The sequence below is a fragment of the Onychostruthus taczanowskii genome, unplaced genomic scaffold (assembly GCF_017590055.1).
Source record: "Onychostruthus taczanowskii isolate IOZ18803 unplaced genomic scaffold, ASM1759005v1 scaffold7, whole genome shotgun sequence".
Classification (NCBI taxonomy): Eukaryota; Metazoa; Chordata; class Aves; order Passeriformes; family Passeridae; genus Onychostruthus; species Onychostruthus taczanowskii.
The window spans coordinates 15,932,678-15,949,399 of record NW_024504786.1 but is presented as its reverse complement, the minus strand read 5'-3'; the positions used below and the strand labels follow the sequence as shown (position 1 = coordinate 15,949,399).

General features: G+C 35.9%; 1 protein-coding gene across 3 annotated transcripts in view; it reads right to left on the bottom strand.

Annotated features, from left to right (window-relative positions):
* Positions 1-16,722, bottom strand: part of ABCD3 (ATP binding cassette subfamily D member 3) — a 28,160-nt gene continuing 11,438 nt past the window's right edge. For 2 of the 3 annotated variants that reach the window (XM_041421440.1, XM_041421442.1), the window contains exons 3-23: positions 15,880-15,981; positions 14,647-14,735; positions 13,715-13,784; positions 12,858-12,955; positions 12,169-12,292; positions 11,152-11,208; positions 9,901-10,043; positions 9,506-9,575; positions 9,011-9,080; positions 8,789-8,886; positions 8,619-8,710; positions 8,063-8,151; positions 7,915-7,987; positions 6,879-6,942; positions 6,450-6,527; positions 6,292-6,357; positions 6,100-6,189; positions 5,776-5,895; positions 5,218-5,322; positions 3,830-3,886; positions 1-3,028 (exon numbers count right to left, since the gene is read on the bottom strand). In XM_041421440.1, the coding sequence (XP_041277374.1) occupies positions 2,951-3,028; positions 3,830-3,886; positions 5,218-5,322; positions 5,776-5,895; positions 6,100-6,189; positions 6,292-6,357; positions 6,450-6,527; positions 6,879-6,942; positions 7,915-7,987; positions 8,063-8,151; positions 8,619-8,710; positions 8,789-8,886; positions 9,011-9,080; positions 9,506-9,575; positions 9,901-10,043; positions 11,152-11,208; positions 12,169-12,292; positions 12,858-12,955; positions 13,715-13,784; positions 14,647-14,735; positions 15,880-15,981 (1,833 nt within the window). In that variant the 3' untranslated portion in view covers positions 1-2,950. The remainder of the gene's footprint in view (positions 3,029-3,829; positions 3,887-5,217; positions 5,323-5,775; positions 5,896-6,099; positions 6,190-6,291; positions 6,358-6,449; positions 6,528-6,878; positions 6,943-7,914; positions 7,988-8,062; positions 8,152-8,618; positions 8,711-8,788; positions 8,887-9,010; positions 9,081-9,505; positions 9,576-9,900; positions 10,044-11,151; positions 11,209-12,168; positions 12,293-12,857; positions 12,956-13,714; positions 13,785-14,646; positions 14,736-15,879; positions 15,982-16,722) is intronic. The other variant, XM_041421441.1, reaches the window with a different exon arrangement.

Here is a 16,722-nt window from a genome sequence, read left to right as displayed (position 1 = left end):
TTTTATCTTTAGATTTTTTATTATTATTATTTCAGAGGCACTTAATGTCTTACATTTACATAGCGCCATTTCCCCCTCCAAAACACTTTACAGTATTTACACACAGGAATGTTTCCCACCGTTGAAATGCAGCCATCTGACTATTTCCAGTACCATCTTCAAAGCACCAGCAATTTGAGACAAAGTATTTATCAGTATGTTGTCTATTAAGGTAGTCCAGAATTCCATTTCATGAACTTCCAACTTGTGCTATTAAAGAAACATAACTAAAATACAGTATCACAGTGCAATTCTGCAACAGAACTGGGACTTCGATCATTTTCACTAGATTATTTTACAATCTCTCATTAGATCAAGTCTATCTCAAACACTTTAATGTAAGGCCTTTCAATAATATAATTCTAAAATATCATTATTTTTTGTATTTTCTTTGTAAGCCTCCCTTACAATCAAGCACAGAACAATATTTTTATTTCCTTCCAAACACCAAGTCCTGGCCCTAAGGAGACACCAGCATCTTCACTTTCAACCATCTTCATTGCACCTAAAGGCAAACCTATTCCTCCTTGGTTTTGGAGATGGATTTTTTTGTTTGCTTGTTATTAGTTTTAAAAACAAATACAAGATTACACAAAATTCTGTTACATCCAGTAAAATTGTAAAGTACAATTGGGATTGGCTGCTGGGAGCAATGTAAGTGTGCTGTGTATGGTTTTACTTGTTAGCATTAAAAACACATTAAAGTATCCCAAGTTCACTACTCCACTGCAAAAGCCTCCCGAATCACAAAGATCATAGCAACTTTCTCAGTTTTCTTTGTCTCTCTAAAAGGCTACTAAAACATCCCTTCCAAGAGAAGAAGTCGCATTTGTGCTGAGAATTTAGACCAAAAAAACCCCCAAACCAAAAAACCATCCCACACCAACCTGGCATGCTATTTCCACGGTTACACTTTGAAAAAGACTACGACCTCACACACAGCATGCTGCTACCTGCCACGTTATGGCTGATGTGAGAACCTGAATAAACAGAACCAAGAGATTAGTGAAATCAGGCACCTGTCTGCCTTCCTGTAAAAAAAGCACAAAAATTATTCTGGTACCTTATTCTCTGGAATATGCGGTACTTCAGAGAGAAGCTTTTATGATCTTCATTGATGCATTATACTCAGATTCTATTGTGGTCACTAGATTCTTGTACCAGGATAGCTGTTTGCATTTGAGTACAAAGAATACTGAGAGGTAGGGACAAGAACTATGATAAAAGTAAAAATATTGACAGGTAGCAATTTCAACATGAAAGAAATTTCCTAATTAAACTGGGTAAAAATTAACAAACAGCAGTGCATCCAAGTACATATTCATTTTATAAAAAGTAGGGGCTTTTTTAAATCTAAACCCTTGATAAAAGATGCACAAAGTACAGATGTATTGCATATTTTATGCATGCCTTCATGTAGTGCATTCCTATATTATATCTTACATGGAACACTAAAAAACTACTAGACCTTCACTGTACAACAGGTATTGTAATTTTTTGTTTTAAAGCCTAAACAGCAATTCAGTTTGAATTATACCTTCCTATTCCCTGATCAAAAAAACACCTTGCTGCATTTATGCTTGTCAAAGTCAAATGACAACAAACAGTAATTTTTGTATGGAAAAAACAACTACAGTAAACCATTGTAATAATTTGGTTCCTTTGAGGGGATTTGGAAGCTGGAACAAGAAAACCAGCAAGGACTGGAGATGCTTACCAAACACAGAGAATCACTAGTAAATAATTTGTAACAGAAATCAAGAAACATCATGACAAGAAGAGAATAAACATGAAGAATGAAAGCATTGTTTCAGGCTTCACAGTTCAAAAGACCAAACAGAGGGTACCATTATCACTTGCTTTCAAATTCAGACATAAAGGGCAGCTAAAACTATAAAATCATCACTTTTTTTTTGAAGAGGGAGAAAAGGAGGAACTTGGGAAAAGTAACTGCTGTATTACAGGACTGAACATAGGACAACTGTCTGCTATTTCACAGATGAACATTTTTGAGCCCATTATAACCTCTACTGATTTGAGGAATGACTGGACCCACATTCTTTTCTCTGTTCCTTCTTGTGGGAGTCATTAATTTCTTCAGAGCTAAAAACATTCACAAGCTTCTTTGATACAAGGATCATCACGTTTCTTTCCCTCCCGTTTTTTCTTGTGGTTCAGTCCTTTCCTCCCTCAACCTCCACTCAAATCTTCATTACCACAAGATGTCTCTGACAAAAAAGAGGGACAGTTGGGCTGGAAGATGGATGAAGCTTTTGCTAAACTGGGAGAGAGCGGGAGCCGAGCTGCAGAGAGAATTGCATGGACAGACATGTTAAATCCAAATCCCAGCAAAGAACAACCTTAATTTTTTTTTTAAAACACCAGAAGGAATTAGTTTGTCTTTTAGTTTCAGTTCATCCTTTTTCAGCAAGGGCACATTGGCTACATCACAAGGCTTGGACAAGGAAAAGGCTTTCATTGAACAGGGCACAGATCTGAAGACGGGACAATGTCCTGCACCGTGTAAGATCTCTCTGAAACATGCATAGAACAGAGCAAAAATCCAAGACTGCTTTGCAGGAACAAGAGAGGTAGCAACCCTAATTTTAACAGGGCTTTTCACCGAAGGGAAAGAAGGTCTACAAAAGTCAAATCAGCCGATTTCAAATGGTTTGCATCCCAGGATGAATCAGGTTACACTAATTTAAGCCCAATTTAATTTAGGCAGGTTTTTAAACCACAAGAATAAGGACATTCTTAGTACGTATCAATAATTACACCAACATATACACAATTAGCAATATCCTACATAATAGTAAATGCTTAACAGGCTGAATAATTTTATGGTACATTGTCTGATGTTCTACACATTTCCTGTAATCATCAATCTCTAGCAGCTCAGTTCGTGACTTTAAGATCCAAATTCCACTGTGTCTTCAGTTATTTTCTTGAATTCATAGTTTCCTCGGCCATCCATATGCAAATAGTACTGAAAAAAACCAACAGATGTTATCATAGAGTTGGTAATTGACCAACATAAATTATATTTAAAATATTATTTAAAATATATATTTAAAATATATAACATATATTTTAAATATATATATACATTTAAAAATGTTTAAAATATAATATTTAAAAATCTTCAAAAAACGTTTAAAAAGTTTTAGAGGGTAAACTTAAACTCAGAAAATAAGCTGCTCTCACCTCACACATCATTAAATTCACCTGCCTCTGTAAAAATGTTAAACTGTATTTTTGCACATCATACATCAGTCTGGTAATAGCCATATCTAGACTCAACACTGTTCTCTTGGGTTTTGTGGGGCACAGATTCATCCCCATGTATGAATTCAGTATTTTTATCCACAGGTACAGTCTGTCTGCATAAAAAGAACAGTAAAATCTTAGCCTGCAATAAAAAAGTCCATGTCTTAGAGACTTTTTTTTTTAAGCATAAATCTATTAGATATAAAGACAGCAAAAATATCCATGCTGTTCACTGAAAGCTAGTTCAAGGTTTTTTTGAGTTTAAGAAAGAAGACTTATAAAGAAGCCTCTCATACTTTATAGATACACTTAAAATTTTGGATAGCACTCTTTCATAACTAAAAGCAAAAGAATATTTCAAAGAGTAAAATTAGATTGTGAAAAGTAAAACCTTATAAAAACCCAAGCAGAACATGACCTATTAGGATGTAAAATGATAACACCTTGAATCATCAAGGCAATTTCATACAGTCAGTCAACAAAACCCAGAAATATTCTTAATAAAGCTAAGATTACATACATCATGATGTTTCCAGAGTGACTTCCTGTGGGAAACAGTGAAGAGAGTGATGCCAACCTACATGACAAAAACACCAATGAAACAGTTAATTCTTCTCATGGCTAAGGTGTTATTAATTTTTCAGTATTGTATCAGATGAAGATCTTAAATTCATAACCACAAACTTCCAGACCATTATTAACACTATACATACATAGCTTTTATCACAAGATTTTGCAGGAGGGAAGCAATCAGGAGAGATTTATAATTTTTAATTTATTTCACTCTTCTTTTGCTCCTAAAGATTTGTCAAACATAGAACTAACTGAGTAAAAGAAGCAAGGCAGGAAGTAGGTAAAACAATAAAGGTGGTGAATAAAGGAATTTTAACAACAAAACAAATCCCAAACCCACAAAAGCAGTAATCAATTACACACTTAGAGTGACAATTTAAAGTGAATAACCTTCCTTTGTTTCCTTTCAACTTAGCCAACTATTCATCCCCACTAGGAGGAGCAAGGACAAAATGACTCTGATGTAAGATAACATTTTTTCCTTTCTGCAAGGACAGCCTAACCAGGAATTCTATTTTTTCAGCAACATGCACTAGCCACTTGGCAAGCACAAATGAATATTCATGTTAATAGAATAAGAAGCATATGGATAATGGACTTTAAAAACTGTCAGGGTATTGACACCAATGTGGTAAAATCAGTTCATGAAGTAATGCTTCTTCTCCTGCAGAGTCCACCTAATGTCCATTCACTACTCCAGAGGGCTCCTTTAGTTTCAAGCACATATTTCAGTGGATGCACAGCTTTGCTCCATTACCATTCTGGAATACCACTACTCAATAACTAACGTCACTTCAAGCCCTTTCTTTGCCAGACTAGGGTGTGAAATTGAATCTTATTGATTTCACATGGCATTACAGAGACTCTGAAATAGTGAGTTTCAGAGGACAAGGAAACACAAAGCTGTATTTTTCATCATCATATCTTCCTACAGTGCTTGGCTTTTCATATCTCAACATAGATGGAAATGTTAACTTCCACCTTTCATTTCTGTTGCCCTGGCCAAAAGAAGCCTTTTGAACAAGAAAGCATGCTACAATTTTAGGTTATTTGGTGCTACTAGACATTCTAAGACTATCTGTAAAAGTAACGTTACTTAGCAGTTAGTAAGAGTTCTCTGTATGTCATAGAGGCTACATGTACATCTAAATTATCCTGGGATTACAAAATGATTACTGAATTCTAGCATGCATAAAGTTGTATGCCCCCTAAGCTTTTTTCTAGATTTATTTTTTTATTTTCAGTCTGCACTATGCATAAGGAAGAGTGAACCTTGCACAATTTTAGGTTTCTTGTTCATGTACTGCGAGAGAATTCTGGAAACAAAGAGCTCACCTTTCGGCAGTGGCTGTAAATGTAGCCCTCTACATCCACACTAACAGCACTGGTGCACTCATCCAGAATTGCGAACTGGGGCTTGTGATAGAACAGCCTTGCCATCTGGAATGCAAGCCAAAAAAAAAGGATACTGTGGATACAGAACTACCAGCAATGGTGCAGTTAAGTTAAACTAAGTTAAACAAGTTAAACTAAGAATTAGTGTCCAAAAATCTACTATGAAAAGGGAATTAAGATGGAAACCAACTTTTGGATTTGAAACCAAATCCAAAAGTTGTACATTATCTTAATTTTTTTTTATTCAAGACAATTTTAGTATTTTAGAAATTCTGTTTATAAAATGAAAGCACAAGACATGGTGAAAGGATGTTTAAAAGCCAATTCCTTTTAAATTTTGAGTACAAACCCCATTATTTCCAGTTATTCTCTCAGTATTTAGGTATTTCATATTTTGGGGGTTTCTTCTAAGTCAACAAATAAAAATAGCTTACAGTTCAGATTTTATTTTTTATTTATGTTCTGCACTTGTTAAGCATTTATGCTTTTGAGACATACTGCCATTCTCTGTTTTTCTCCCCCGCTGAGCACATCCATCCAGTCCTGAACACTATCCCAGCCTCCTTCACGTTCCAAGATTGGACCCAGCTGGACATTATCCAAGTACTCCTTCAGCACCTTTTATGGAAACAGGAATGACAGCTTACATGAACTTAAAAGACAAATGGTTGAAAAAAGCTATAAAGGATTATACCATAACATTATCAACTCTGGTAAATATTAAAGTCCTATTAAATGCAGTGTTTTCATAGCAATTTCAGTATTTCTGAAGCATTACTCATCCTGAGCAAGACAAAGGGTTAATGAACTAATTATCATTACCTGGTCAGAAATCCCTTTCTTTTTCTGATCTTCCAAAGTATCTGGATATATAACTTGATCTCTGAGCGTTCCAAGAGTCATGTATGGTCTCTGAGATACAATTAGAACCAAAAAGATATGTCAAATATTTCTAAACCTAGTCAAAGTACAAAGAAAGAGAACATTATTGTCAGGTAAAGCACTTGGTCTCACCTGAGGAACATAGAACAACTTTCCTCTTACAGGTTTTGTTAAACGCCCACCAAACAAAGGCCACAACTGCAAAGGGAAAAAGATTAAAACTTGACAAAAAAGTCCAATTACAACTGTGCTCTGCATTCTCCCAAGTTCGTTTTATAAAGTTCCCTTACCTCACCAAGAACACGGAACAGGGAGCTCTTCCCACACCCATTTGGCCCACAAATCAGCACATTTGCACCAGATCGAACCTAAAATTGCAAAGCCAACACATAAAATGGTAGTGAGAAAGTATTGCTAGAAGTTTCTACAATCAATAGTACAATCTGATATCATATGCTTGTACACAACTTTCTGACATTACAATGAGCAATTCCCAGCAAAAAATTAGGTTTTTCCCCCAACTGATTTAGCACCAACTGCAGCTGGAAGAAGATGAACTTGCAACATTAAAAGCATTTTTGGGTAAAACAGCTTATTGCCTTTTTTTTAAAACTAAAATGATGATTCGATTACACTTTTCTTATAAATAGGATGACCTTTGAAGCTATCATCTTCCCCTGAAAATTTGATACTGTTTCCTGTGATACTAAAAAACTTACCTCAAAGTTAAGGTCTTCAATCAAAACATCTCCATTAGGTGTCACCAATGGAACATGATCAAACCTGTTTGTATTGCAAAGTTAAAAAAGAAAAAAACAACAGTTGCCTAAAAGAAGCTAATACTGTGTGTTTACTTGAGAGACTTAAGGCACCGGGAAACACCTCACCAGTACTTCATTCACTCTCCCAGTTTCCAGCTATTAACAACTAAGGAAGTTATTGAAATCCTAGCTTTTAAACATCTACATCTACAGGCTTGGTTTTATCCCCTGTATTTGTTTTTTTAATCCTTCTAAGCCTTTGGTCTCCAAAACATCTTGTGGATATAAAATGCATGGCATTTTAAACCTAGTACTACACTAGTTCTACAAAAATCAATGAATGACTTCTCTGCTCACCTCCCCCTTGCCTGGTTTTAAATGAATAACAATAGCTATATCATCTCTTTTCCCCCTTCCTTCCTCTTTTTCCCCTGTACTTCCCTGCTTTCCACAGTGTCCAGATTGAGATTATTTGATCTTTTAACTGTATTCTTAAGGCTGTATTTTATGCCTTGAAGTACTAGTACTATGTCAACGCTACATTCCTCAGACTGCAAAGAATGTAGGAACATCAAGTACAATGTTTCTAAGCATGCAGAAGTAAAAGCAAGTACTTTGTAAATTAATACAGACTTGCCCTTTCTACAGCTGAACAATATAATAGAATAAAATCCATAACTAATATATTTCTAAGCAGAAACAAAATGGTCTGAGAAGTCATATTCTAAAGGACAGTAGGAATATTACCAAAAAACCCAAGTCCAGAGAGCAGATTACATCTTCTGCTAATATGAGAGGATAAGGATTGGCTTGCAGAACAGAAATGCTGAGTGGGTGTGAGGTGGAATTACTAATAAATTGAAATTCAACAGGAACTGCAAATTTTAATAACAGGCATTCAGCCCTCTATGAATGGTCACAGAGAGAAAGACTTTAAAAAAGTCTACATTAAAAATACTGAACTATTGAACTCGTGGAAACTTCACAAACATACTTGATAAGGTTATCACTGTTGATAATTTCTCCAGATCCAGGTATCAACGACAAAGGCTGCTTTTTATCTCCGTCTTAAATAAAGAAAAATGTATTAGTGTCTGAAATGCTACACAGAGATGACATATTGCATATTATAACACATCTACCTTTTTCTTGTGCTATCATTGTACGCTGGTATTTGCCACTGTTCAAGTCCTTCAGAACTTGCATTAATTCTGTGATTCGAGCTGTGAAACTTCAAAAAAGAAAAAAAATCCACAGAAGGTCTAATAAGCACTCTGTCAAACTGCTAAAATGACAAAGTTATTCAACCCAGCACAGAAGTACAACTGTTTACATTTTAGAGCTGCACCAGGTTTTCTAATATGCACCATATTTTAAAAGCTCCTTTTCCTTTTTCTGTAATAGCCAAATTTTACATCTTACAATGTTAAAAAAAAAAAAGGTAAATAATCAATACGTAATTGATTTAAGAGCATTTGACAAGGTTTCATCTATGAATTCAAACTCCATGCTACTACTATCAAGATGTGAAATTTCTAGTGGACAAAATTAGCACATCTTCAGATACGTTTTCAGCATAAAATGTTTTTAATTTCTGAATTTTTAGCACGCTGCAAGGAGCAAAGCACATCAGCTTATTTTAATTCTACAATCAGCTTCTGAAATTGAGATGAGAAAGATTCTTACTATTAAGCTTACCCAGCCAATCTTGTCATTTCACGGCCTGCTAGGACTATTCTGCCCAAAGCTTGAGACATTCTCAGTAGCATCCTTCCACTTTGGTAGTAATCCTAGAGTAGAAGAAAGTTTCTTTACGTGGACTAACAAAATTTAAAATCTAGAGGTTGTTTTAATTCTGGTCTATTTACCTCCAAAAGTTCTGCATGCGTGCTATTCTGATGACGGGGATCAGACAGGTTCAAAAATGGACGACTAACAACCAGGTAGCCAACCACAGTGGCAAGGTCTGCAGTTTAAGAATAAATATTAAGCTGCACATAAATGAATCAGTAAGAAAAAAAAGACATTTCTTATGGAAAAAGTTTGTTTTGTTATTTATAGGAATCCATTAGCACTTGGCACACACTTACATTTGGCAATGATAGTATCAATGAAACCCATAGAGAACCGGAACAGGATGAAATTATGCAAGTGCTCCACCTGGTAAGTTACAGAAGAAAGAAGTTCAAACTCCACCAGTTAGAACTGAATTAGACATTTGGTTCCAAACAATTATTTTTTAGTACCTCAGATGCATTTACATGCCTCTAAGTGTGGTAAGCACTGCACAAGAGTCCCTGCTGGCAAAGACTTACATTTGTGATCAAAACAACCTACACATGAAACTAAATAGTGAGAACAATACTTGCGGTGGGTGACAAGGAGCTAAGTGGCAAGAGAAAGGCCATTCTAACAGAAACTCCTGTTCTGCTTATAGCCTACCAGCTAATTTTTTAATGAAATGAAAGTAGCAGCAAAAACATCAAGCCACTCTAAGTCAATTTTTATGAGCACATGTCAAGAATCATCACAATAGAATTAATTAAGTTTTGCTTAAAATGTTTTAAGAAATAAAAGAGGCTTACCAGCTTACGGAAAGTCTTGTGAATAGTCTGTTTTTCTCTCAAGTTTCCATTATAAAAAGCAATTTCCTCACTAAAAAGAAACAAAAATAATGAAACTTCATTTTGTTAAAGACAGTCTTTGAAAACAGTCAGCCATAAAATATGGGAATAAAGCACTTTCAGTTACTTTATGAAAAAAGGGTTTGTACTTTTTCACAACAGTAGAACACAGAATTATTATACCCCACTTAGTCTTACTATGGAATATAATGCACATAGAAATTACTTTACAGTACATAAAGATGCAAACACTTGGCTCAGACCTGATAGCACCACACTGCCCAAGTATATTTTAACACACAAATTCCATTTACCCCACAGCATAGTCACTTGTATCTTAGCAGCCAAGTGAATACCTGTTTGTAATGAGCCGTGAGTTGACATATCTGTACTCCCCTTCATACTTTTGTTCTATAATAGTCATCTTGCCAATTGGTCTCCTTAAACGTGTAAGGAAAAACCCTGAAATAATCAAGTACGCCATCATGCTAGCTGGACCCTGTGAATATCAAAAAAGAATAAAAGTTTAGGTGGTCTCAAATGACAGTATCTGCATTCAAAGTGCCCAGAAAGCATAAATCCCTTAGTTCTCACCTCCTATGTGCCTATTGCCAATTCAATTACATTTGCAATTCCCATCATGTCACCTTCTTTGGTGTTGTAGATACTACTTCACTAATTTCACTAATTCTCTGTCCCTAGATGTCCTTCCCTCCTCAGCCTTCTGTTGAGATTTTTATCACCACCCAGTGTGACCTGTCCCCTACTGTCCTAGCTTATTTCATTAATGATTTACTGGTACCCTCTCATTTCTTCTCCTTCCTTTCTGCCTACTTCTTTTTCTGTACATTTGCTGAAGTGTCACACAGCAGTCAATATTTCAAACCCACTGGCCGCTATACACGTTTCCTGGTCTCTCAAGCAGTCCTGGATCCTAAGTTTCCATAAATGAAGGACAGATGATTAAATACCACTGAAGCATGGAATGGCATAAACTTAAAACTGCACACAATAGCTACTCTAGAGAGCAGAAGAAAGACTGATAGTTACCAAGGTTCAGTTTAGCCTTACTGCAAGTCTATCTCAACAAAACTTGCATCATGTGACCCACAGCTACTCCTTTTTAACTCCTGAACATTTTTGATAATGCATCATTTCACTAATTTGAAGAATTAATTCTGCAATTATTCAGCTTATCGAGTCTTACAGCTCAATGCAAGAAATGGTTCCCCCTCATAGAGGCTGCACAGAAACAGAAAACTTATTTTCACCTTTAAATGCAATTCACGCAAGACAAACAATTAAAGGGCGTTGTACTAAATAGGATTTCCAAGTAAGTACTAGAAGAAAATAAAGAACTTTCTTGGTCCTTCAAATTGTTGATCAAATGCCTGAAAATACTGGGTTTTATTTTGCTTGCCTCAAAATAGAGGGCACTAAAGCACACAAAACATTAAGTGTAAATGCCTAGTTTCAGTATAGCCCTTCAAATAATGTAGGAATCCACAACCACCACCTACAGTTTTTCGCAGATTCCAAACAGGTACAAGGCTATAACCAAAGAAGAGAAAATGTGCTTATAGTTCTAAAAAACACAATCAATTTACCTGTGCTCCTATTGCACTTGTTAGCTTGAAGATGTACAAAACTATATCCAAGAAGGGCTGCAAGAAGCACAGGAAAAAAGCCTTAGAACACAAACACAAAACTAATATAAAACAGTCCAGAAGCCATGTATCACCCCAAGAATAGTTACAGCTCTGTACTAAAATACTGGCTAGTCTATTATACAAACTAAAAGCTAAGACAAAAGGAATCTCAGCCACATGACTTTTTCCTGAAAACACAGGCTCTAGAATTGAACACAAAAACATCATGATCTTCAGATAAATACATACTATATGAAAAGAGTACTTTGCTATTTTAGGTCTGTAATGACACTCTGCTCCACTTATCAAAGGTAGACTAGAACCCATAATAATTTAACTGAAGTAATTATGAGAAATACTGAATGAAAAGTTAATGGCATATATTTGGCTATGTACCTGATAGGAGGAACATTCCCAAGGTCTATAACCTCCCTCGCTAAGCTAAAACAGCTGAACTACAGGTTTTGTAGTCAGAAGGTTTTGAACAAAGTAACTTGTAGTTTACCTATACTCAGCTGCATGAAACATATAGCATCAAAAAACTTAGTCTAAAAATGTCAATGGTATTCTCATTCACTACCCAATCACCTTAAAATTCACACCAGAAACAGGTAAAAGCTTATTCAACCACACCTCCCTACACAAAAAAAAAAAAGGTATTTGTGTGTAACTGAGAGCTAGCCATTGCTTTTCTTCTGGGAACTATCTGCCTGAGAGAGCAAAGTCATCACTGTTCATCTGCAAAAGAATGCCATATGTTCTTTAAAAGAAAATTTAATACGAATTATAACAACTCACAACAGTTCTTTGGTCATGAAAGCCACAAGGAGTGTGAAACACTATAGCACCATAAACAATTTTTTTAATACCATACTCCAAGCAATCCACATACAAATGCACATCATTGTTGTGAGCTGACACCCCCATCCTAAATGACTACAGTTACTACTCAAAGTTCTCTCTCAAAAGACTTACCTTGCTAAGGTTTGAGTACAGGTCCACTACACTATTACAGAATTTTTCCACGTCCTGTGTAAGGAGTTGATCTGGATTAGCTATTCTGTTGTCCAGATTTCCCATTTTGTAGTATGTATATGCTCTGAAACAAAATAATTGCTAAGTGGCAGGAAAAAAAAAAAAAGTCATTACCTGGGATCTGAAATAACTGGAACACCTTTGCTTCATACTGAGATGCTAAGCAGGGCAAACATTAAATTACTGCATGGAATCAACATAGCTTGTGCTTTTACCTGACTAAATGCACATTAAATGCTGCAGGATTGTTTAAGCATTTAGGCTCCAGGATGTCTGAGCTGAAGCTCAGGTTCACGCCGCTACTGAACTTGGAAAACCCTCACACACTCTACTATAGCATATCTGACAACCAAAATTCAGTCCAGAAGGAGCTACTCAAGCTCATGCATCCAATTCAGTTTTCAGCACGTGAAGGTACCTAAAAAGTACTTTGGAATCTGACCCAATCAGGGAAGCAGTACAGTGCATTTTGTCCCCCAATTGAGCCAACTTTACTGTCTTTGTATCTATGGCATATACAACCTGGATAAGCCACTCACCCTCAACTGCAAGTTAATTGCAACCTTCTCATTATGTACTTAAAATGACTTGAATCAACTTTTAAAATCTGTAGACAAGGTGTTACTTACTTAAGATATTCTTCATAGAGATATCTGGTAAGTCTTACTCGGAAGCAGAGCTTCAGTTCATTTAGGCCATACTTCAGGAAGTTATTCACTAGAGAGATCTAAAATAAGAGACAATAATATTTAACTAACAAGAGCAAATATACTTAGATCAATTTGCAGCATAAATTGTGTAAACACTTTAAAACAGATCATCTCTCCCCTTAAAGTCAATAATGCCATAAACACACCTAAGATCAGACAGTGTCTACAGGACCACTGCTTAGGTTTCTGTCTCCAGGTCCCAGTGGATCTCACCATTTAAGACAAAATACATTCATATTATGCATTTTCAGCTCTTCTGATATACTCTAGAAAAGAGCCACCATTTTACAACCACTGCCTTAAATTTGTCAACTAGTTTTAAAATTTATTGCAAACCAGGTAGCAACAATTATTTCTATCTGGTGCTGATCAGAGATGTCAATAAGCTGAAGGAAAGTTAAAGCATGGAAGAACGCATAACAAATCTGTGAAAAAATGTAACATATATATAAAAACTAAAGTCTAAAAAAAAAAAAATCTTCATCTTCAATGGTGCCAAAAGAATCCCAAACCTATAGTCAAAATTGCTATCAACAAAACTAACCTGAAAACCCAAACATATCTGTTAAAAAAATAGTTGCAACCAATAAGGAAATATGCTGATAAAGTCTCCCCACATTGGAGCCAGAAAATTAAATGCATTTTCATACAGACCTGTATGTAAAACAACTAATTTCCATAGGTTTCAAGACACTCCTTTGAGACCTTTTCCTCAAAATCTTAATTTACATTTAAAATATGTTCTACTAATAGGTCAGCACGAGAAAAGCACTTACAGCAGGCATTGCAGCAATGAAGTTGAACAAGTATTTCTTGAAATCTTCTCTGCTGCGGCCAATGATGGCACTGTAAATGACCACCAGCTAAGAGTCAGTTACAAGAGAAATAACAAAGTATAAACTTGCATGTCTTAAGTGGATAAATTCTCAGGGGACCACACAGAGAAAACAAAATCAACCTGGAAACCTGCAGCATCAGCCGTAGGATCCAGTCCGACACCCTCAAGCACGCTAAGTGGCAAGTGGCAGACTAAACAGTTATCTCCTGTCTGCTCCTCTGTAACTGCCCACATTAAGGGCTCAAAAATTCATGGTCACAGAATACCAGTTCTTTCCCTTCTCTGCTTTCACAGATTCTCACCAGGGAAACAAAGCAGTCCTTCCATTTTACAAAGCACCAAATGTCTCTCCTCAAACACAGTATCGATTTGAAATCACAGTTCAAAACACATTGTGACTTGCTTCAATTAGCAACAAGACCAGCAAGAATAATCAGAAGTCTAAAAATTACTTTCTAACATATTAAGACCAAGAGCGTTGTTTTTATCAATCTAAAGAGCAAACAGCTCAGTGAGAAGAAACAAAAGCCCTAATAGCCACACATGTCTAAGACAAACCCAGTATTCTGAAGTACATTCTTGGACATTCAGATCAACAAGATTTAGAGTCTTCAGCACACAAAATGCTACCAAATGAATATTTAGTAAATAGTTTAAATATATTAATTTAATAAAATCATTTTATTGATGAAAAAAAATAATTTAATATACTGACCAAAATATAGTGGCCCCTCCCCAAATTGCAACTACACCAGTTTTCCAACAGTTTTAAACAAGCAAGCTATAAAATGTCAGAATATGTATTCTGATAGACAACTTTCCCTGTTAAACACATGAGAGAATGTTTAATAATAAAAAATGTATAGGTACCTTTCAATGACTGTTCCATTTTGAATCATCCAAATATCACAGTAAGTTCGGACTACCAGCATCACAGCAATAAGCAGCAAATAACCTGTCTAGTACAACCACAGAAATGTAACAGTTAAATAATGGCTAAAATTCACCATTTTTTCAGTAAGTTATCCAACTGCATCTAACAGAAAAGTACTACCCTGCTGCCCTAGCTAATGTAATATTTACTTATTTTGCTGGAAACACATTAGCATACAATACTTTAAATAAAGTACTAACTACATTTTTGAAAGCAGTATTTTATACCTTAAATAAAGTACTGACTACATGTTGAAAGTTTGCCTTTTAAAAAGCTATATTTGGTTGATACGTATACTGGACACACATTATAAGATGGAGGATTGCAGGAATAAAGAAGTTACTGCTATTCTGAGACACCTTTCTGCCTTACGGTTGCATAAGACCTCTGAACATCATCTACTTCAACTCCCTACTCAAAACAGGGCACTAGTAACCAGCCACCAGTCAGACCAACAGTGCAGACAGTTTTCCATGCACTTCACTGTCCACTCATCCAGCCAATTCAGTTTGGCTATCAGTGTATTATTGACCTGATATCAAAGTATTCAATATCCTCTGTTCTTCCCTTATCCACACAGCCAGTTCTCTCATCACTGAAAGCAATCAGGTTAGTAAGGCATGATCTGTCATTGGTAAATCCAGGCTGCTTGCAATCACTTTTTTGTCCTCTGTGTAGCCAGAGTTAGCTTACAGGAAGTTTTGCTCACAGTCTTGCCAGGAATATTGTGAGGCTGACCAGCCTGTAGCTTCCAGTAAACTTGTTTTCAAATATGGGAGCAAGGCTTGGGATTTTTGGGATTATCTGTAACCTCTTCTAATGACCATGACCTTTTGTAGCTGAAAAAGTGCTTCCTGAGCACTTTCATAGGCATTTTCTATCCATGCTTCTACCTTCTATGCACCTCCTTTTTGTAGTTGGGCTGCTGAAGGTCCCTGTTCTATACTCTGGACATTGCAAATCACTGTTCTTGTGCCTGATGTATGTTTAAGTTCCTACAGTTCATCAACATCTAAGTCTACATTATGCTCAGTTGTTATGTTATTATGTTGCTATTTTAAAATACATAGCATAGGTTAGTCCCATTTAAGCAATATATTCTGATGTAATTTCAAAACAGACTTGACTCCAGCTTTATTTCTTTATTTATTACTGCAGGCAATGCTTACCTCTTTGCAAAGAGTTCTAGGGACCATTATTTTCAGGATTCGACATATTCGTGAAATAAACACTCTGTCCACCATTGCTCGCTCCTTCTTTCCCTCTTTCTGCTGTATACAGAACAAAACAAGAAAAGTGAGAATTGTTTGTGTTATTGAACTGTTGATGTGATATTTTCCCTACCCAAGTCATTTACAACTACCTTCCTTCTGCAGAATTTGCAATATTTCCCACCAACTTAAGACTTATTCGGACAAGTTAAATAAGGAATTGGGAGCTACCAAAACAAACTGCAATAGGAAGTAGCTTCTATGATATAAAATACTTTTTATTCCAATTCTGCGTTAAAGATGATAAACAAACAATGCAGACCACAGCACTAAAGTACATCCAAGTGAAGTTGTAATGCAAACATCTCTTAACACTGCTTGTCTCTAAAAGACACCATCAGCCAGTATTTTTAAGATGCCTTCCACTGTTTGTCCAATCAATGGTTTAAACTCCTTGACTGTACAGCCCAAACTTGCTTCAAGAGAAACCAAAATTTTTTATTGCTTTACTTCTACAAAATGGTGCAACACACTCCTACTTAGGTATATCTACCAGTCTTATAACCCTCCCATCCCATAACCAAACACCTTTAGAGTCAGTTTCATTTGTTCACTCCACAGAACCCTACCTTCTGTCCTGACTAACCTGAATACTTTTTAAAAGCTAATGGTCCAGGTTTCTTTTCTTTCACGTAAGGACATGACAGAAGAATTCAGTCCTGAAAACACACCAAAAGGGCACACGTGTACTTTGAACAAGTCCTGTCTAATCAACATAATCCTGCTACCTTTGCTACCCAA